Genomic DNA, 23,371 nt, shown 5'->3' with positions numbered 1-23,371 from the left:
GGTTAGGCCCTCCACAGGACCACCACAGAGCAGGTGTTAGATACAGGATATGGTGATATCCTGCGAGAATGATCCACCACACAAATAGTACCTACTCTGTGATGGTCCTGACCATTAAAGAACAGGGGCTAACAAAGTATTCAGAGAAACAGATGGACTACAGTCTAACTGGAAGACTACCAAGTGCTTCTGTATGGTAAGTGGAGCTGATAATATGGACATTGAGTGTGGATACAAGCAGGTGGTTTTAATGTTATGGCTGATTGGTGTAGATCCTTTTGGGAAACTGGACTTTGATATATAACTGCATACTGTAAATAAAAACAGTTGACAAGATGAGGAGAACATATGAAGTTTTTATTATTTTATTTTACATTTGGCATTGGTTACTCATTACAAGTGCAAGTCACCTGAGAGTGAAAGCGTGTTATAGCGTGACTTTACACAAACGATTAATAAGTTGAGTCATTGTAACGTGAAATTCATTACCAGTGTACTTTTCAAGTAGTGTCACCATTCTGATGCTGTAATAAGACAAAAAAAACAACAAAAAAAAGACAGTAATCTTGTACAGAATTTCCAAAAAGTCAATAATCCCAGCCTTCTTAATGCTATTTTGCTGCAAATTCACTAAGGGTGGAATTGGGTGAACCAGGTATGCTTGTGGTTCTTAAACCGGTCCTCAGGGCATCCCTGATGATCCACAATCTGTTGGTGCGGGTTGGGTGGGAACAAAAATGTAAACCCTCTGGCAGTGGGGGGAAACTGACAGCCAGTTTGTGGTGATTTCCCTGCTTTAAAACACCAACTAAACCTTTTAGGTAGCTGTTTGAGTAGGAAAATCACCAAACTTTGCTGGAATCCGGCCCTACAGGATCAGAGTTCCCTCACTGTGCTCAAGTCTCTAGTGTTTCTTAAGCAGTGATGTTTTTGATGAGCATTAACAACCAAAGAATTTGAATTGATATATGAAAATCATTTTACTGTACACATACTCACAACTGCATATCCCCTTATAACGACAAACTCTTCTCTCAGCACTCACACGCACCTCTTCCGTACTGTCTGTGATCCGGACACACATTCTCTCTTTTTCCAGTTCTAGTGGGACTGAGCGATACTGGAGAAGTACTCCAGCATGTCCTGAATTGTGAAGTCCATTGTGATGCCTGAGCCAGGATAGCAGCGGTTTATCAGCCCCTCAAAGTGCTTGTACTGCCGGATGAACTCATCCTGCATGGAGTGCCACACCACCTAGTGGACAGCAGGAATTACAATCATTTATATAATTTATTTACACTTTCAGTGTGTGTTCTGTGGATATAGTCCCTGATATTGAACACAGTTGGCATGCAAGAGACTCTCTTCTCTACTCTGTACACCAAAGCTACACCCTGATTAGAATAATGTGATTCTACAATTAGCCAGTGCACCATGGTAATTAGAGAGACCATGGATCAAGATTATGACGTTAGGGAATATGGAAAACATCTGTTTTTCTCACCTGTAGAAGACTCTCTTCCTCACATAGGTGCTTGTCCACCTTCTTGTAGAGGTTGTCCAGGCCTTTCTTCACCTCTTTTCCAGGGTATTCTTTGATCACCTTTCTCAGCTCCTGTTTGTTGAAGGCCAACTGGTAGCTCACCTCCTCTTCCCGCACACCCTGAGCCACTCGTGCTTCGACCCCCTCGAAGAAGTGCTGCAGGACACACGCACACATGATGAAGAACGTTGAAAATGAAAGTGCAGTACATTTAATAACTGGACATCTAAAAATCCTTTTTACTAGACCTTGCTCCAAATATTAGATGTTTTTTGTTAAATGCCAAATCACTTAAAAATAATGAGGTGTGTTAGCTTTATACACTGCTGGTAGTCAAAAATAACTGCTCAGATGCACAGAGGTACAATGGCCACAGAAATATCTCTTTCAAAAGGCATCTGGGGCGCTTATTATCATAACAGTTTGAGTAATTTCTTTACAGACTTCTGCAAGTTTGCATCCAAAATGCCTTTGTATGCCTTCAAGACTTCATCAATAAACATAATCTCAGCGACACGTTTCCACTGCTGTGCTGGTACTGGCGCTGTATAGCACCTTATGAGCAGTCGGGTTAGAATCCTTCTCCAGGCTTTCTCTACGCAAATAATCTACTATCTGTTTGCCATTGTCCAAAAACTGTTTGTCACTGAAACAAATATGAAGTAACTTCAAGCTGTTCACCACTTCACCACCAGTTTACCACTGGTCAAAGTGTCTAAATACTTTTAGGGCCACTGTACATGTGAAGGGATCCATCTCTTCTGTTTACTTAAAGGAGAAAAATCGCATTACAAACATCTTTGGCTATCTCTAGAAACTGCAAGATAACATGAAGTTCATGGGGTGAGGGAGTGGTTTGAGGAGGAGGAGGAGGAGGAAATTCATATCCCGCTGGGAATCTGAGAATATGCTGGCAAAAGCATGGAGGAAAAACTGATTTAATCACTATGGATTTTTTGTAGACAGCACTGAGAAGTGTATAGCAGTATGATAGGATGATAAAGTGGCAGTCATCAAAGCTGGAGGCAAACCTGAAAAATATATTTATATTTATATATGTTTGCTGTACTTCTTTAGTGTACATTAGTGATCATTACAAAAAGTGATGGTTGAGAAATTATTTTACAAACAATTCTAAATAAACTTTTCTTTCCTTGCATTGATTTCAGTTACTTTGTTTTTGAGTGCAGTTTCTTATAATGCTATTGATGGCATCCTCAGAGGATCCTTACATTGAGCTTTTCTAGCGGTTGTCCCAGTGAGTTGATGACGTAAGACTGCAGATGGTCTGTGTATTTGTGCTTGGCCTCCTTTCTCTCCGCCTCCAGGCACGAGATCTTGAGGCGCGACAGAGTGGAGAAGATATGATGGAAATTCTCCATCATCACCACATCACGTGGAGTCTTCTGACTCTCATTGGCCACTTTCTCCACTGCTCCCATCCAAACAGACAGACAGACACCAGTTGGCATTCAAACAAAAGAAAGCAGCCAAATATTTATCTGATTGAACTACCGTCATACTGTGGAATGTGCTTTCACTGATTATTGTGCGCTAAAAACAATGTAAATCACTTGAAGGTCACTGCTTTTTAATATTTTTCTTCTATTAGAATCAAACTGAAGCGTAGTCTTGTTGAGCCAGATGTGATCTCATAACAAGTACGACAACCACAAGAAATTCTGGGCTAATTGTGGGTGGCGATGTAGACTTATTAGGCTGGAAACAAAAATTGCAATTTCCAAAACAATGCAATGCTTTGTGAAGGTGGAACTTAAAGTAGAGGGCGATAATGCGCTCGTCAGCACTGTGTGACTGACGACGAGTCTGTTGTTAGCGCATAGATGTAACGAACGTTAAACAGTAAAAAATAAACATTACCTCTTAAAAAGGAATTAATTATCAAAATTATCAATTACTTCGGAAGTTTAAAGAAATTTGGGGTTGGGTTTTAGATGGGTGTACCCAAAGAAATTACCCTCTTGGACCCCCTGAATGTCTCAAAATCAAAAATTCTAGAGGGACCTTGAAAATAAACTTATTATGACATTATGCTGTCTGTTAGGGAAAAACAGACATTCTACTATAAATTCAGGGAAAGCTTCTTGTTTAGCAGGCTTCTCCCAAGAAACAGTGAGCTTCTGCCTTTGGCATTCTATACTAATTAACAATGCAGCACTGGTCTGCTTCAGTGTGGCACTGTAGCAAACTGGTTCACTCAGTTTGGCCTTTAGTTGGTTCTTTACAGCCTAGCAACTGTAACTATGTCCAGGATGTCTCTGAAAAACTTTACCATATGACACAGCATGATTACAAATATTTATAAAGTTAGAAAGAGTCAATTGTTGTTTATTTCTCATATTGAACACAAAAAAGGCGATGGTGAGTGAGTCAGCCAGCCACTGCTGGGACCCCCTGAATACCACTGGGTATTTTGCACACTGGGTGTACCCTTGTTTAAGGTGGATTTCATCACAATCCAACACCAACAGTTTAACAAGTTGGCCTCAGAAGTGTATTCTCAGTGACGGTGAAGTTGAGCTGCAGATACAGAGCTGTATTTTTTGGGGCAGTCATGGGCTGGAGGTTAGGGAACCAGCATTGTGACCAGAAGGTCGCCAGTTGGATCCCCTTAGACAACAGTATGTGACTGAGGTGCCCCTGAGCAAGGCACCTAACCTCCAACTGCTCTATGGGCGCCATGGATAGGGCTGCCCACTGCTCCGGGCAAGTGTGTGCTCACCTAGTGTGTGTTCACTAGTGTGTATGTGGTGTTTTACTGCACGGGTGGGTTAGAATGCAGAGGTGAAATTTTTCCTGTTGTGGGACTAATAAGGGTCACTTAATAATAATAATAATTACAAGATCACATCTGGCCCCACAAGACTGAGGTGCAGCCTCTTAACTCAAACGACCAAAATCTATTTTACACTGAAATCGGTTTGATCAGTTGTCTTACCGTTCAAGAAGACAGCTCTGATGAGTTTGATGTACGCCTTATCCAGGTCACCCCGCCGTTCCGCATTACGGAAAATGGTCTCTGCCAGTTCGGCAAACTCCTCAAAGCTTGTGACGAAGGGCAGGATCCCTACCTTACTCTTCTTAGAAATCTTCACCTCCTCCATCTGCTTGATCTGACCAGACTGAGGACAAAACACAAACACAAATTAGCCTCAGTTCAAACTTGGAACATGATTGGCTTCTTGAGATATCACCCAGTAACAGTCATCACTCACTGCGACAGTACAAATTTCAGTGAACTATGACACTGCAGACCTCTGCTAAATTATTCTATGTACTGGGTATCTGAGTCTCCGCTTACAATGCACTTGTCGAAGTTCCTCTTGACAGTGACCAGGACGTTGCCCAGGGTAGTGCTGAGATAAGAGGCGGGGTCCACGTTCTCGGCCGTCCACACGTGGTGGCTCATCTTCACTAGCATGTAGAGTGAGTTGAAGCTGTCGATCTTATCGCCCAGCGCTATAAGACTGTTCAGCTCCGTCTCAATACTCTGGAAGATCTTATTCATCATCTGCCGGACCATGTCCTTCCTAAGAGAGATAAAAGGGGAGAAACAGAGAGGTAGAGATTTATGCAGGTAAAAATTAAATAAATGAAAAAGTGAAAAACTGTATGTGCTCCTCTTTAGGGCTGTCAATAATGAGATTATGAAAAACTGTCAACGTTGATTTATTATTGTTGAAACTTTAAAGGTGTACTATGTAAGTTAAAATTGGAAGAAGTAGGATTACTGAGCCAGGAGGAAAAAACATGCTAAAATATGGCATCTATACGCTACTGTGAGTCACCCTGTAAAGCCTGAAACAGTAATTTAAAAGGCATTGGGTCAGATTTCACAGGAGTTTTTCAGACCATGTTAACACACACAGGCTCTCTGAATATCAAAACGTGCCGATAATAATCAGATTCATTTGCACAAAAGCATTTGAAGCACAACTGAATGTTCTTTCTGTCACCACATTTCCACCAAATCCCCAAATCTTACTGTAGCTTTAACTAACTGAATCTCTATAACATATAGAGATATCACCGCTCTCTATAACACCTTATAATACTTGTATATTACACAAGGTTGTTCCAACAGATGGCAATACACTACAGGATTTTTTGGAAGTATGGCTTCTACAGTTTACCTGTATCATAAAAAACAGAATGCTTGTTATAGAGATTTGAATGATGTGGTGAAAAGGGGAAAGGAACTGAAGCAAGTGAAAAAGACAGGATATGAATACTGTGTTTACATGTTGCCATTAGAACAAAATGTTCTGTGCCTCATAGCAGTATGTGACTGATGGCGGCATGCAGCCATGGAAATCACCGGCGTCTGGACTTCAACAATGACACATTCGATATCTACAGCCAATCCCAAAATATATCAATATCTGGTTTATTCCAACACTGCAGTTGGCATTAAAATTGGGAAAACTGAATGTTGGGAAGGTTCCATTGGCCGCTGCAGTATGCTGCTGCTGCTGATGTGGAGACGTTTCGGTTGCAGCACCACTGCAATTTAATGTCATGTTTGCCATCTACCAGCACAATGTAAACGCAGCGTTAGATTTGACAGCTAATTGAATAATAATCAAGAGCTTAATTAATTATTAATAATGGAGCAGGTTATTTGGATTGCTATTCTTATCATTACTGTGAAACATTCAGGCTACAAAACCACTGCTAATAAAACAGTCTGCCCCATGATGAAAGACTATAGGTGGGAAAGTTGAGCTCTCACTCACTCTGATGAAATGGAGTGTCTGTGCTCGCTCACTGGTCTGGAGTGGGCTGTGCCATCAGAATCATCTGTGTTCTCTCCCTAGTAAAGACCCACAGTATTTGTTTTAGACATGTAAGCAGCTCAAAAACCACAGTTCTGAAGTGCGCACAGTTCAAAAGCACACACAAACCTGAGCCAGAGCTGGCTGCTGCTGCAGCTTAAAGAACTTGCTTATGAAGTCCTGCTCAGCAAGACACAGTGGCTCTAGCTCGCTGAGCACTTGCTCGAAGATCTACAGACAAACACACCAAGAAGTCATATACACACCTCATTCCACCTAAAAAACCTACAGGTCAAAAATACACTGCAGTTGTACGATTACAGCTATTGGAATCTTACAGGTTAAATGATAAAGTTTTTCAAAAAGGTTTTAAACCTCACCTTGTCAAACTTGGTCCTATCTGCCACGTCCAAGTCAGAGGCAGACATGTTGCCCATGTCCAGCAGAGAGGAGGACTGTGAGCGGCGGCTGTTGGAGCTGCTGACCGCCAGCTTGTTGAGACTGGATGTGGAACCAGTCAGTTTCCCTGAGCTCCCATGCAGGCCTGAGGCAGTGGCAGGGGGGAAAGAGAGAACTCAGAGAATTCACACTGATACTCCACAGTTATTTCCCATTATTATTCTGACACCCAACCACAGACACTGTGCTACTGTTGAAAAACGTGGTCCATCAACATTACTTAGGCCTCAATGGCCCCTCACATAAAAAATCTTAAACATTTATCTTAAATTAAATTCTTACGGGATGAATTTAAATCTGTAAATTTAAACTCAAATTTAAAAAACAAATGTTTCTGCTATATATATATTACGCAGTGGCAGCATGCCGCTGTTTCCCAATCAGATCATGTTTCAGATCAATCGGAATTCAGAAAAAATACAAACATTTTATTTTTTTTGACCCGACTCTGAGCATAATCTAGTAGTGCATACTGGTAGGTGGCTCAGTCTGAGGGCGGACTGTGGCCCTGCCACCCCTGCTGAAAAAAATCCTATAGGAAACACTGAATAACTGCAGCTGAAACTTAAACATGTTGTTTAAAACTCAATTTACAATTATGGATTTTTTTTCCACTTTCCAAATTTTAAAGAGAAATTTTAAAGCTGAAATTCACTTAAGATGTTTTACTGCAAGTTTTAGATTTTACATGGGTTTAAGCTCTACTTAGGCTCTAATACTCATCTGACTTCTTTTAAAACCAGATTAATGACATTGTTATTTAAAAAAGGCCTTTTCCTAAATGTGATAGTGTGACACAGAACATGGCATAGATGCATTTTATTTAGTAAGGCCTTGTATTAAATGTTATAGCAGTCTGCAGATTTTAGTAGTTATTTTTTTTATCATTTCTGCTATGTATTCTTTTTTTTCCAAACGGTTACAGCTTTATCACTCTACCTTTACCTTAGTAGCACATCAACATTTTCACCTAAATGAAAGATGCATTATAAACAAAACACATGATTATTATTTTCAATATTATTATTATGATATATCCATATTTAGAATATGATTTATAATATGATTTCAAATCTTTTTTTGTGCAGTATTTGATTAAATGGGATTTTCACTGGAAAATCCCCACTGATATGTTAATTGCACTGGAATAATGTGAAAAACAGCCTCTGTATTTTGACAGTTAATTACAATTAAGAACTCTGAGAATTAAGTTCTAGCATAGTCCAAATATAATCTGTTTTTGGTAGTCTGCTTAAAACACACACAAAACTACAAAAAGCATGTGACAAATGAAACATGAAGTTAGTCTGACCATCATAGACATTTTGTGAGGATGTGCACACAGAAATGTCCAGTGAGAGACACATAAGCCGCGTGTGTGATGAAGGTGATCTGCTGGCAGAGATCTGAATAGGATGTATGTGAATTTGTGCTTGTGCGTTTGGTGAATTACGCTGCAAACCAGTACAAGCTCTTCAAGCTTAGTGAAGAGAAGAAAAAATGGGTTTGTAATTTGAGTTTTGGACACTCAGGATCAGTGTTGTACTGTAATGTAAGACGGGTATTTTGATACTCTTCCTCTGAGAGAAAGTGAAGCATTGTGGGATATGCGCTGCGTGGGGTGGTGGTACTTACTTTCGGTCTCCTGTTTGAGAGCGCTCTCTTTCCGAGGAAGCGTGGCTGCAGGCCGGTTAGAAAGGCAGGCATCAGAGACAGAGACACGTTAGGCTCACGACATGCAGCGGGGTTCAGGGGTTAGGGGTTAGAGGTCAGAGGTCACATACTGACATGCACTGCAGTGGCTGAGTTTAGGCTTGCAGTCTCAGTGGCCGCTCAAGAAACAAAATTCACAAGGATTTTGTTTCCCCAGAGAACAACGCAAACTCTGAGACTGGAGAAACGCTATCCATCTGCTGGTGTGGTTTGGAATGGCAGTGTATTATTAAGGAAAGCCAATATTAAATTGAAGCCATAAACATTGTGCTGAGACCAGATTCTAAGTACGTCTTGTGACTCTCTACAGTTAGAGCAACTGCGCACATATTAATCATACCAAACAAACCAAACCTTCATGCATTCATTAAGGGCTTCAAATACAGTACTGTGTAAAAGTCAGAGACCACCCTTTCATTTATTTAATCTCTAGTCAAAACAGTCATTTCATGTCACTCATTTTTCATCATCAGGAAGAAAAACATGAAACAAATATTTAACTGCCTCAACAACTAAATACAATACCTGATTTGTCAGCATTTAGTATGTCCACTTATCACCTTTATTAGAGACTCCATTCTAGTACTTCGAAGGTCTAAATGTAAGGAGTAAAAAAATGTGTTTTTATTTATCTATTTCGCTGCCGTCGGAACAAAACCTCGTTTTTCAGTTTTTGACATAAGTTGAAAATGCATGTTGTCCTTTACATTGTGTGTAAATTTCATGATGAATGGATTGAAAGAATGAGTCCAAAACTACTTGGAAAGAAGCCATGATTCCATTGACTTACATTAAAAGCAAAGTAGGTTTTTTTTCATCTCCTGTAAAGTCATCCTTTTGGAGAGAAGAGGTTTTCTTCCGACAACAGCAATTTATTTATTTGGAAATGTAATTGAATACAAATATTTAATCTGAATAATACTTCAGAAAAGTACACATCTTCCAAAATAATGCTTAAGTACAGTAACAAAGTGCAATTACTCAAGGGTCAGAGACCACCCTTCATTTATTTATTTTCCAGTCAAAATGGCCATTAAGTACATGTCATTCATTTTTCAGCATCAGGACAAAAGCAGAAATGTGTTTAAAAGACAATTAAACATAATCCTCAACATCTAAATATGAAGCATTTTTTCAGTATTTAGTGCAGCCACACTTTGCATTTTCCATTCTATTTCATTCTTTTGCTTTCAGTTTTCTCAAAGAATTCTCCAGGGAATTTTTTCCACACCTGCAAAGTTCAATCTTAGTAGCTGGATGCATTTTCTGCTTTTTATGATCCAAGTAATCCCAAACACACTCAATGATGTTGAGGTCTGAGCTCAGGGGTGGGCAGTCCATAGTTCTGTAAACACCAACAGCTTCTTTGTGGATGGATTTTTCCAAACAGAAGCAAGAGCAGAGCTTGTTTCTTTCCTCTCTCTATTTCCCATTTTCTCCATATCTTTTAATCTTCACCCATTTTCCTATCTGTATGCGAGTGTATTATCACCTGAAACATGAATAACTTGTACTTAATGGCTGTTTTGACTGGATATTAAAGGAATGGTGGTCTCTGACTTTTGCACAGTGCTGCATGTAAGGGCTATAGGAGTATGAGTTAACGCTAGCATGCTGTTTGAAGTTTCTTTTCATACACTGTACACTGTATTTAATACATTGTGTTTGAGTGCCTTAGTTGTCACCAATTCCTATCCTGGCCAAATTTCCTCTGTGATTCAGCACCAGCCAGTCTGGGAGTGTGAAGGCAAGTACATCATTTTGAAATGCTGTTCACGCAACTTTATACGTCAGCTGGATGCACTTGGAGGTGAGCACTGACTGCCCAAGTCTGTGAATGTCAGATGGAAGATGCTCAAAACTAGGGGGAACTAAGCAATCCTTTCCATCCAGACAGCAGCATGGCTAAACCCTCTCGGAAAGTGGTCACTCAGGAGCCCCTGGTTTTGATCATTCTTAAGGCATACAGCCTGGCCACACAGCACATGTCAGGACATTACTATGGCAACAGACCAGGTGATGTTAAAGACGTTTTACATCATTACACAAATACCAGGGCATAAACCAGAGACTGAATTTTAAAAACCATCTCCCTGTCAGAGCTACATTTAAGCTCTCATAGGGAGTCATTTCCATTTCAGTCGGTCTGTCCAGTGCTTTTGACATCACCACACTAAACTGTGTTTGTCATTAACAGCAAGATTAGAGCAAGCAATGACAAAACTCTGTAACTCCACATTACTGCAAAAAACAGACACAGAGTCAGACAAATGCAACTGAATAGCATGCTACCAAAAAGACACTGCAACAGAGGACAAACAGTGAAGAGAGCACACAGCACAAACTAGACCCTGAAAACTCTCTCTCTCTTACATACAAACACAAGTATTCTTCATAAAAAGAAAGAAGTCTTACCAAACTTTCCCTTCCCTTCCTTTGTAGTTCCCGCCATTTTGATTTTTGCAACTTCAAAGAAATCTTTGATTTCCCTCTCATATAATCGAGTCATGTAGTCGACATAGGTCTGAAAGAAGGAAGGAGAACAGTGACAGAACACAGTGCAAAATATATATATATATTGTATGTATGTAGTGTTCATTGTTTATTTGTATATGTAAATATACTAATAGCACAGTTGCAACTACCAGACCAAGACGATCACATTTTAGTAAATTATTATTCTAAATATAGTTTAGAACACTACATAAAGTGGGGATGCGTGACGTAACTGGATCTCTATGAGCTTTACTCATGCACAAACAAAATAAATAGATAAATTAATAAAAATAAACATAAAAAAAGAGCTTGAATTTTGATAGACGCACGAGAATGAGTACTCAAGTACTCCTTCAGAAATATCAATAAGTATTCAAAGTCTATATGAGATGCTGTTCATGCCAGCTGCTGTTGTTATCTGTTATGATCTGGAAGTTATTGGGACTGTTATCTGGAAGTTACTGGGACAGTGATAATATTTATTGCTAGGATTCTTTCACATGTTGTGGTTTAGGCCTGTGCTGGTAACAGTCTCCTCTTATTTGGGTAACTGTGTGGAAAGAAAATGCGGTAAACAGTTAAACCGGGTTGTTTTTTTGTTTTTTTAAATTATTCTTGGCTTCACTGTCTTACACGTAGATGTGAGAAAAAACACAGTGATAGGGTCTGAGTTAAGGCTTAATCTTTGACAAATAAAGTAACATAATGATGCGCATTAAAAGTTGTGGTAGTTGCATATTGTTATCTTCAATTGGGCCACAAGACTGTAAGTAATCTAGTAAGAATATAACAGAATTGTGAACATTACACAAACTTTACAGCCTAAGAGTTTGTGTTCGCTTAGCCTAGCCGTTCGCCTTATTCTCTGAAGCTGTTTCAGGTGAAGCCATTTGAAAAAATCAGTTTTGCCTGATGAATTCGAGCTGAGACATGATTTACTCAAATGTTCGCCCCAGACGAAGTCGAGGTTCAGCTTGAAATCTGATGGTTTTTCTGAAGATGTCCTACAATGTACACCATACCATGCAGCTTTTTTGTACCAGTATCTGCCTGCAGCACAGACCATGTATAACCAGTGCAGCTGTATTTCTAGAACAATCTCAACCGTGTTAAATGTGGTATTAAAGTAGGATATCACCCAATGTTTAAAAGTTCAGTAGGGTTTTTGAGTGAGAATTTTGCTGGCTTGCTATTGTTTGCATGAAATAAATAAATGAACTTGTTTTTTTAAAAATAGATGTTAATACGTTTTTACCATCACAGGGGGCTGTTACCACAGTAACTTGATTAACCATCACCAAGCACAGGCCTAATGTGATTAATTATGAATTTCATAAGACCCGCTGGAGGGATTATATCTCCAAGTTGGCCTGGGCGGCTTGGGGTCCCCGGGAATGAGCTGGAGGAAGTTGCGGGGGACAGGGTCGGCTGGGATTCTCTGCTCTCCCAACGGCTACCGCGACCCTATCTGGACTAAGCGGTTAACGATGATGATGATGATGATTCTATACTATGAGTATTCTACTGCAGGGGTTGTCAATTCTAGTCCTAAAGGGCTGGAGTCCAGCACTGGTGATTTTCCTGCTCAAACTTGATTCAACAGTTAAAAGTTTATTAAGTGTGTTTGAGCTGGAAAATGACCAAACTGTGTTGGACACCTGCCCTCCAGGACCATGACAATAGTCCTACTAGTTATGGCAAATGGTCCTGTGGTGCTGATGAAGAGCACTTACCCTGGACAGGCCCTCATACTTCTCTCTCTGCGTGTTCTTTAGCCACTCCATCAGCTTGGCGTATCTGAGCAGATCTCTGTGCAGTGGGCTGTGCTTGGGCAGGGTGAGCTCTGCCGTGTGCTGAGACAGTGTAGAGCTCTGATCATGACCCTATACACACACACACACACACACACACACACACACAAATGTAAGTGTTCAAGTCTAAGCATAATGAAAGCTCATTATACAAGAACTCAAAGTGCCAAAATGCCACAAAGGAGAAACACAAACCCTCACACAATATTCAAAGTCATCACTGTAGGAAATAAGCAGGTCAATGAAACACAAACTTACAGGGATGCTGTTATGATGATATTTAGACAGCCTAAAGCCCAAGCAGTAGTTAGTCTAAACTAACATTCAGCTTCTGTCAGCCTTGCAGCCTTGTAAGGCACTCCAAGCTTTTCTCACAAGGCTTGCAGACGTGCTCTCTTTCCCCAAATCCAATGACGTGCTTTCAGAGCTTCTTCAGCCAGCACTTATTACCTCTATGTATCTACTATATGTATGGTGTATCAAACCGGTACAGTTATAGCATGCACCAAAATTTCTTAAAGGTCTCAATATTTCACCACAACATTACCAGGAGGCATAAAAACACAATCACTGAGCAAAACAGGGCACTCTCCCTCCACTCCACAAGGGGGCGAGATTGAGAGTTAATTTCAGACAGAGTCTGCTGAAGTGAGTTCATGGACTTCTAGGGATCCTGAGATGAAGAACGCACCACATACATGCTTCTGTGGAGACGAAGGCATTCAATGGCAGAAGACTGTTAGTGAAGTAAGTGAAAGACATGTCTGACTAGCATGGCTGGGTCAAAGAGGGGTGCTAAGGAGGGTGTACTCACAGGGAGTGACAGACAGGACGACCTATAGAATTGAGGGATGGTCATTTTGAAGTGACTGAAGTGGTTGAACTGACAGAAAGCAGAGTAAAGCAAGGTGGCACAGAGAGACAGGACAGGTGACCAATCAGAACAAAAGCAGACCAATCAAAGAACAGAGAAGACCAATCAGAACAGGAGGAGACCAGTCTTAGAAAACACTCAGGATGATCACACTCAGGATATAGAAAACAGGAGAAGAGAAAGGAAAATAAACAATGGCTTAAAAGGAAAGAGAACTTGGGGAAATATGTATGCTCTGAGCCTTTAAGACAAATTTTACACATGGACAACATGTCAGCATATGTGTGTGTGTTACCTGGTGTACAAACACATTGTTGAGGTGGTTGGTGAGGCGTCGGGCGAAATGGTCTCTGAGCTCAGTGAACAGATGCTGCTGCTGCTTCACAGCCATCAGCTTATCATGACCTAACAAACATATCGTCGCTGTCAGAATAAAACCTCCAACAAAAATCTCCATAAGGGTAACATTAAAGGATTCTTAGCTTTAAATGGAACATTCTTAACTTTGAATGGAAGTTAATGTAAGACGATTTTATCACATTTTATTTTGGATAATTTCTGTTTGTTCATTTGTCATGAAATTTAGACACAAAGTAAAAACCAGCTGATATTTTAAAATTATGTTAAAAAATGTGAAAACCGACCAAAATGGAGAAACAAGGCTTTGTTTTGACACTGTCAATATGCACACACACACACAACCTACTTCACTGCCATCACATGGTTATCAGAAACTTTATGCACCGTTCAACCCTTAATGTCGGTCTTACATTTAAGGCATGAAAGGCATTAAAACTGTGAACACTGCTTTCAGACATGCAGTTATATGCAAACATGTCTAGTTGATTTTCTAAGTGAAAATAAGTTAACACATCATCTACAGAGAACATTTGTCTGCATATATTTAAAAATGACTGTTTATTTGCTTACTGTAGAGGACACGTTCATTTATTATTTTCACTTCAACAAAACATCTCACTTGACCAGAAGTATTTAAAGTTTGCAATGTGGAAAAAAACACCTATCTCCCCCTTTTCATTGTTTTAAGTGATTTAAAAATGCCTGCTGCCCTTTATACTGTGTGAAAAATTCATGCTGAATGGACCGATAATAATGGCCCAAAACTGCTTAATTTCCATTCATAAGATTAACGTCTGTTCGTTTTTTCTTCTCCTATGAAGATTCCACGACAATATGTTCATGAACACTGTATTACCCATGTCATGGATTTTATCACAATCTGTTTGCAGTAAACACTATTTCCGCACATTGTACTGCATCTTAACATCTCACACACCTGGACGGAGTGCTACATTCATGCACTGCAGCAGAGCCTCTGAGGCATTGATGCAAGCCTCGATGCCTTTAGGAGAGGACAGGTCTCCCTCCTGCAGAGCTCTGATATGCCCTTTAGACAGATCCATGTAGTTCTGCCGAGAAAGGAATTAACAGAGAAAAAGACAAAGGCAGACAGTTAAAGAAATAGTTTGGAGAAAAACTTTAGTTACACAAAGTTTCCTTGTATGGCGTTCAAAACTTGCTTCTTTAGTTTTTGCTAAAGACAATCTCAATTTGTAGTCATGTTTTCCTCCATAATGATGTTAAGCTTATGGTTTTAAACTTCAACAAACTTTTTGTGTAATTTACAGTGAACTAAACTTCGCTTGCAGCCAGTCACACAAAATTAGTATGACCCAGCACAAAAGCCAGTCAGACTGCACACTGCTGAATTGCACCTCTACATGGAGGAATCATGCTGCAAATAACAACATGAGGCAAGAAGTGTGCAATGATTTAGCACAGAGCTAACTGGCAGGGAATAAGCTGTGGTTTGTTTAGCTACATTAGCCTCAAAGCTCCACTGCAAAAAAAAAAAACCTAACTTCAGACACAAAACACACCATGGCTGATTGACTACTTTTGGCAAAGGCCGTGTAGATCTGATTTCGTTCTAAACGGTTTCATCACAGCAACAACCATAACCATGATCTATTTCACTCAGCCTTATTGTGAACAAAAGGTTCCTCAGTGCTTCTTACTTACTTACTCCTACTTAATTGCTTACTTTATATATTTTAATATTGTTGCTGTTACTTCAATATTACTCTTATGATTATTACTATTATTAATTCTATATTTCTTTCTTTTTTTTTTTAGCTCTACAAAGTATGTTTCGCTTTCGAGTTGGATTTTTATGCTTTGGCAACATTGTACTCTGAATAGTCACACCAATAAAACTACTTTGAATTTGAATTTGCTCCTCACCACTAGGAACTGGATCTCATCCAGCAGCTTGCTGTTGTTTGTGCTGCTGATCTGAATGAGTCGGTTGCTCTGTGAGATCTGGTCCATCTGCTCCTTGACACTCTGCAGCATCTCCTCGTAACTCAGCAGTTTGGCCTCAATGGTGTCCACTTCAGTCAGAGCCTCATCCAGCAGCTGCATAAGGATGTTTACCTGCTTCTCTGATGCCATGATCGACTGGATGTTCGCCTGGAAGACAGATTTGGAAAAAGCAGGAGAAACAGGATGGGGAGTGGGGAGAGATTTTTTCCTCTTTAGAATTTGAATTGAATAAAAAAAAAATTGTTGTGCATAAAGTCTAGTTCTGTGGAAAGAAACATTTTTGCCATGTTTTTGTAATTTTTTGACAATGAAACTAAGTAAAAAGACCAAGTTGAAAGTGCAGATTCGAGACATAAGACACAGAATGTAAATAAAATGTATAATTTGTTACATTACTAACTATAAAAGTAATTGCATGTAAAGTAATTAATAAATAACAGTTTCACACGAATCAAATGTATTGCAACATAATAATAATAATGACAATTATTGACTTTTTAAGAACAGCGGTTTATAAAAACCACTGGATCCCATGCAATGGATCTCTAAGGCTCTATGGCTCAAAGTGTCGGCACTCACCCCATCCAGGACCTGCAGCTCCCGCGAGAGTTTCTCTGCGAAGGCCTCAGCATTGGAGATGGCGTATTCACACACCTCCATCATGTTCTCAATGTCCTGCTCCTCCCGAGCATTCAGCTCCTGGTAGTCATCCAGAGTATCCTCATCACCTCCAGCGACACTCTGGCTCTCACCGCTGGGCACTGACTCTGAGGAGGAAATGTGATATGAGTTATGGAAGTAAGGCAGGATATCTAAGGCGTTACTTCCCCTCTGACACACACACAAACAAATCACTGGGGGGTGTACACAAAATGTGTCAGAGCAGAATCTGTTTGTTTCATCCTATAATGAGATGTTCCAGGTAATCTGCTTTTAGAAAAGCCATTTTAGAAACAAAAAAAAGGCTCAGTGATGACCTGATGCATCTCAACATATTTTCCAGCCTTCAGAGTTTTTAAATGTTTTTTTATTCGTGAATTGTGTGCTTCTAAAGTAAAACACGCTGCAAAAGTTACTTTCCATACATTTCTAAGTGACACAGAACATAACAGGAGAATTCCACTACTGCAGCTGTGCTACTATCTTATGGTCAGGTCTGATAACGTAAGAATACATGTAATCATTACTCTCTTGAAAGAATTTTATTGTGTGTCTATAAACATTTCTATAAACGATTTCTCCCTGTCAGGTAAAGGAACAGAACTAACTATAATTAGTATTACCTTTGACGTATCTCACTTTAGAAGCATGCCTTTCACAAATAGAAAACTGCATTTAAAAACTCTGGCACTGGAAAAGATGTGTTTTTTTTTTCTTTTTTCAAAAGGAAACAACAGTGGATTTTTTCTTTAAGATCTCTTGAGCTATTTTATTGCTTGTTTTTTGAGTTTCTCCTCAATTTAGTCTTTGACCTGCTACCTAGGTATCTTTTCAAACTGCCAATAACGCCACATCACCGGACAGGTCAATGCTCTTGGAGAAGAACGCTCCTCCTGCCAATTCTGTTACAGATGGCTGAGGCAAGGAAGGCCGAGGCACCGCCAGAGGTCGAACTTACAACATCAGGGTGAAGGCCTCGTTGGTAGTGCCACTCAGGAGCCCCTCAAAATACCACCCCCACCTCTTCTTTGATCAAATATACACACACAAAACTTATGCATAAGAATGCACATCAGTATACACACATACGCACCGCACACAGTCTGGAAGGGCTGCATGATTCTTGATTGAATGGAAACCATGATTTTTTCCCTTAAAATTTAAATGACAATTTTTACTTAGGATTATTTTACAACATCAGTTTTGTTCCTACAATTATAACCTTACATTGTTCACCAGTTAAGTTCTTACACTGCATAACTTGCAACGCATGTATAACAGTACTTATATAGAACCAGTTAATACAGAACCATATTTAATCAATATATTGTTTAGTTATGTTTTTGTTTATATAATATAGAAACATAACATAAATAAATTGCTTTCTAAGTAGGAGGTGTGACGAGCTTTTAGCATTAAGATGTGCATCATTTAAAGAAAGGTAGCTGACATGAACCCACATTAGCAGGATCTCACAAATGCATAGACACACTATATGGCCAAAAGTTATTAAAAAGGAGTTTGTCCTCCTCTGCTGCAGTAACTGTCTCTAATCTTCGGGGAAAAATTTACACGAAAATCAGCAGGAGAAGCACAATTCAGAGCAGGTATTGATGTTGGATAATTAGTTCTGGATCACAAAGCCACGTCAACTCATCCCAAAGGTATTGGCTGGTGCTTCATCACTCTAGAGAATGCAGTTCCACTGCTCCACAGCTCAGTGCTGAGGGGCTTCAAACACCTCTAGCCTACGCTTGGCACTGGACGTTAGGCTCGTGTGCAGCTGCTCCAGAGCATCCTGTTCTATTGTCAGTGCATTTCTATGGAGACTATACAAGCTGTGTGTGCATTTGAACTCCTGTGTCAGCAGTGAGTGCACCTTAATGCAGCTGCACAAAGTAATAAGAAGGGGTGTCCATACATTTTTGAACATATAGTGAATCTGTGTGTTTGAAGTCACGTGGCACAACATCTACGATCATTGGCTAAGGTAAATAAGAGAAACGGGTGCTCAGTTTCCTGAATGAGTTGTTAGAATTCTAATGCAAAACTGATGCTGTTCTTAAATCAAACGCACCGGCAAACAATACAATATTGTTGTTTTAACAGGACTATCAATTTGCAGCCCTCCAGTCTGGCAGTAAAAGAACTGTTTTGCATAGATAAGTCAAACAACTATGCATGTATGAAGGTGAGTTCAAACTGACAAGACAACTTTTAAAGACACGGCTGAAACTGAATGAGGGAATAAGAAACAGAAAAAAGAAAAATTAAAAGATGAATGAAAATGAAGGAAGGAAAATCAGGTACAGTACCAACCTTCAGCTTTAGGAAGCTCTGACCAGTGAGAAATTTAGAGAGAAGAGCACAGAAGTTATAAAATATTATAATGTCACTCAGTGAGAGAAATACAGAAAGGGGGAGAGAGAGCAAGACAGAGATGTTAAGTCAGGATATTAACTGAGTTTAATATAAATACCTAGTTGACTGCATTTATAATAATTTCCTAAGAAAACTTACATTACATGCAATCATTAGTCACATCATACAATCTCTGATAACAAAACCCTATATTATTACTACAGTACACAGTAGTAGTTACAAAACATCATCAGTGAAGCAAAATGCACATGCCATTACTGCTCCATCAGGGGCAACAGTAAGATCTACCTTCTAGCAGCTGGGCGCTGACATTGACGAACTCTACTTTCTTCCTTAGGTAACGCTGGTTCAGTTTCCAGATGCAGGAAATGAAGGAGTTCTTCTCTGCTGTGCTGCTGGCCACCCAGCGATAGACCTTCTCAAAGTGCAGGTCAAACTCAGGGTTCTCCTACAGGGTGAAAACAAGAGGAGAGATAAGGATGAGACAAAAACAGAGAACACTGAGAACATGGAGTTACTGGGAAACACTACATAGCATGTTTCAGACACTTGCAAGGCTGAAATATGAATGTTTAATAATCCTACTTGTTTACAGTTATGGTCGCATTTTTCACCCACTAAAATGCACTAATATAGTCCACTAACACTAAGACATTTTATTTATCACTTCTTCCATTAAGTCATGATACACTATATGGCCAAAAGTTTGTGGACACCTGCTCATCCAATGTTTCACCCAAAATCAAGAGTATTAAAAAGGAGTTTGTCCCCCTCTGCTGCAGCAACTGCCTCTACTCTTCAGGGGAGGATTTCCACTAAATGGTGGAACACTGCTGTGAGGATCTGATTACATTCAGCAGGACGAGCACAATTTAGAGCAGGTATTGATGTTGGATGATTAGTTCTGGATCACAAAGCCACGTCAACTCATCCCAAAGGTATTGGCTGGTGCTTCATCACTCTAGAGAACGCAGTTCCACTGCTCCACAGCTCAGTGCTGAGGGGCTTCATACACCTCTAGCCTACGCTTGGCACTGGACATTGTGACCTTAGGCTCATGTGCAGCAGCTCCAGAGCATCCTGTTCTATTGTCAGTGCATTTCTATGGAGACTATACAAGCTGTGTGTGCTTCTGAACTCCTGTGTCAGCAGTGAGTGCACCGTGATGCAGCTGCACAAAGTAATAAGAAGGGGTGTCCACAAATTTTTGGACATATAGTGTATGAACTTGTCTGAAATTCCACATAAGAGCTCCCACCTTGGTAGCATCTTTGGCATCAACCTCTGCCAGGTCACGGAGCTCCCAGGCCATCTGTCTCTTGTAGAAGTCTCCTTTGTCTGACTTCTTCACTTTCACCACCTTGACCTGTACAGGGCGTTCTGTTGTCACTAAAAAAACAAGACAAAAAACTGTTTTAGCACCAGTTGAAGTCTTCATTGTGCCACTGTGCTTCAGCTGTGCTTAGATGATAACAGCTTTGGGCACTTTCCAAAATCAAAAACCTCACATCAGAATCTCATGTTGGCTTAGTTTTTTTGTTAACTGATGTCAAGGTAGGTTTCATCACCTACCTGTGGCACACAGGAAACAGTTCTTCTTCTTCTTCCCTGCCTTGCAGACGTTGACGATGCTGAGCAGGCGCTCATCGTTGGGAGTAAAGATGTCCCTCTGGAGAGCGTGCTTTATGGCAGTCATCCTGCCTCCTAAAAACAGCGCACTCAGGTTAGAGACTAAACAAAGAAATATTCCTGGAACATCAAGCATACAGCTGGTATGATAAGAAGACATGTAATGTTTTCATAAGAGATAAAGGAGCACACTGACGATCTTGTTTTTTCTTTCCGTAACTTTACTTTAGTATTCTGTTAAGCGGATTAAAAACCTCTTCAACTCCTTGAGACCACCGGTGGTTCCAAAACGCACTTCGTCATATTCTTCATAAATTTCATATTTCATAAGCTACATTCAAAAGGTGGGTGTCATATGAGAGCTGTAACTGTCTTCTGTCCAGTCAAACAGATGGGTAATGTAATTTTAAACCCTTATAATAGAAGCTGAACTCACAATTCTTTTTGTCTACTGAAAGTCGACCCATTTTTCCACAAATCTGGGCTATAAACTATAAACAGATGGCGTCTCTTCAGGGATCTGCTCTGTAAAAATTATTTTTATAAAATAATACAAAGAGCGTCTAAGATTTTTGGCTTTCAGCAGTAAATTGTAAGCATATAGCAATAAGTGTATGAACAAAAATGAATAAATAAATAAATAAAATAAAATAAAAATGTACATTTATTTCATGCAGTTACTGAATAAATTGTCTTACGATTTGGTCATGTAAATTCAGATGGACAAACCAAAATATACCCTGGAGAATAAGAGGTTAAGAAAACAGCAACCATTTAAAGACATTTAAATTTATTCCCTCACTCCATCAAACACATTCACTAGTGATGCTGAATTGAATATAATGAGCTCCAAAAACAATTAGAGGAAAACTCACTGCAACAGAAAGGTCAGAACCATTTTGGTAGACCTGACAGACCCTCTGCTATTGGTTCCCAACTCCAGGCCCGTTTTCCACCTGCACTGGGCAGGTGTGCTCTAACAGAGCTGATTCAGCTCATGAGGGACTTTAATTTCTGATAAGTGACTAAGGTGCACGAAAACCCGAAACTGGACAGAGCAGGTGGACCAGAGGGAAATGACAGCAGGCTGAGTTGGATAACACCGGTCAGAATTGGTCAGCTATTTCAGCAGCAGAGGGGCGATGATGCCACGCCAGGAATAAGAGCCATGTCCTTCTGTCAGAACCGCTTTATCTCCATGAAATAATTTAATAAGAGCAGGTTTTCATTTGGCTTTATAGTGATGAAAATGCACGCACTGCAGGTGCTTATGACCCTGTCAAAACGGCCGATAGCCACAACCTCTCGGGCGCTGACTTAAGGATTTATACATTCTCTGCAATGTCCACTCCAAAGTCTGTCACTTCTTAAAGCTACATAACCGCACAGATGTCACTGCTGACCGCCCAAAAGAATGTATGCCTGTTTAACATTTGAAATTTGGGCCACTTTCTAACGTTACAGCCGACACGGCAGAGGCCGAGCAGTTACGACTGCTGTAACTCCTCAGCTGCGAAAACCGACGACACCTTACCTCAAAATAGACCTGCTGGAGAAGAAGATGGCGAACTACAAACGTTTCTCCTTTAATTGACAAATATATCCACATTTATGTATTAAAGTCCGCTAATATCAGTGTCCATTTTCCGGCCACAGCCCAATAACACACGGGACCACAACAACAGCTTGGTTTCCGCTTCATTCAGCGTTACTGAACTCCCCGGCTTTACTGCAGCACCACCTACCGGCCTGGAGTGAATAGTGATCAATACAGTTACTGATAGCAAATAACTATCACACAAAAAGCGAAAACACGAACGGACTAAAGAAGATTTATACATATTTATATGTATAATTAAATGATTATGGTGTAGACAGTCATTTAGATTGGTTTGGCGTTAAATGCTCTATGTTAGAGAAACTCACCGAGTCAGAATTGTTCACAGTGGTGGTGATGGGAACCAGACGTCCGTAGAGTTTTAGGCCTGTGAATCCACATCACGGAAAGTTATTCCATGAAATGTCTACAAATACGCTGCCTAATGCCTGAGACCTGATAGTTTTGAGATAAGCTTCGAGCCTAAAATGTATTTGTTAAAATCCATGCAAGGTGGAGAGGTATATGAGCGGTGTTGTTAGGAAAAAATATATATTTTTTCAGGTTTGCCACTATTTTACCATTATCAACATTACATTTACAACTAAGAAGAGACGTGTAGGGTTACTGGTCATTTCAGACTAAATAAAATAAATAAAATCGCTATATTTCTGTTGTAGACATTGTGACCTCTGGTTCCTATCACCACCACTGTAAACAAATCACCATTAAGCTCTGCAATACATCATTTTACATCAAACCACTCTGACTTTGTGTACATCTCAGCTATTGAATTATGCAGAAATCTTAACAGATCAATGGAATTTTCCTTTAAAGACTTTATTTGCTTATGCCACAGGGAAATAAAATAATCTAATGGAATATATTCAATAATGTTAAATATAAAAAGTATATGAATGTGTAATATCTGTATTCACAATTAATACAAGCTCATGTAGAGGCAAATGCACACTAAGGTAACATGTAACATGCAGCTGGCAGCAGTTTCCAAAGCAATCCTGTTTTCTGATGAGAACTTTTGGGTCTCGTCAAAAGAGTACGTGA

At 39.9% G+C, this 23,371-nt stretch overlaps 1 protein-coding gene across 4 annotated transcripts; it reads right to left on the bottom strand.

Annotated features, from left to right (window-relative positions):
• Window positions 1–336: 336 nt before the first annotated feature.
• On the bottom strand, window positions 337–22,420 carry exoc1 (exocyst complex component 1). 4 transcript variants are annotated; one of them, XM_036581491.1, is made up of 20 exons: window positions 22,244–22,420; window positions 20,653–20,784; window positions 20,339–20,469; window positions 19,369–19,528; window positions 16,618–16,805; window positions 15,958–16,185; window positions 14,990–15,122; window positions 13,988–14,097; window positions 13,633–13,701; window positions 12,741–12,890; window positions 10,927–11,035; window positions 8,434–8,478; window positions 6,720–6,883; window positions 6,469–6,570; window positions 6,301–6,377; window positions 4,866–5,094; window positions 4,503–4,686; window positions 2,776–2,975; window positions 1,505–1,699; window positions 337–1,254 (listed from the first exon to the last, which is right to left on the bottom strand). In XM_036581491.1, exons 2-20 carry the CDS (start codon window positions 20,774–20,776, stop codon window positions 1,102–1,104), a joined length of 2,751 nt encoding a protein of 916 aa, XP_036437384.1. In that variant the 5' UTR covers window positions 20,777–20,784; window positions 22,244–22,420; the 3' UTR covers window positions 337–1,101. The 4 variants fall into 4 exon arrangements, with proteins under 4 accessions (XP_036437384.1, XP_036437385.1, XP_036437386.1 ...); XM_036581492.1 differs by lacking the exon at window positions 8,434–8,478; XM_036581493.1 differs by lacking the exon at window positions 13,633–13,701.
• Between the last annotated feature and the right edge of the window lie 951 nt (window positions 22,421–23,371).

The sequence above is a fragment of the Colossoma macropomum genome, unplaced genomic scaffold (assembly GCF_904425465.1).
Source record: "Colossoma macropomum unplaced genomic scaffold, Colossoma_macropomum, whole genome shotgun sequence".
In the NCBI taxonomy this organism is placed as follows: Eukaryota; Metazoa; Chordata; class Actinopteri; order Characiformes; family Serrasalmidae; genus Colossoma; species Colossoma macropomum.
The sequence above is the reverse complement of the archived record's forward strand: the minus strand, read 5'-3'. Positions and strand labels throughout refer to the sequence as shown.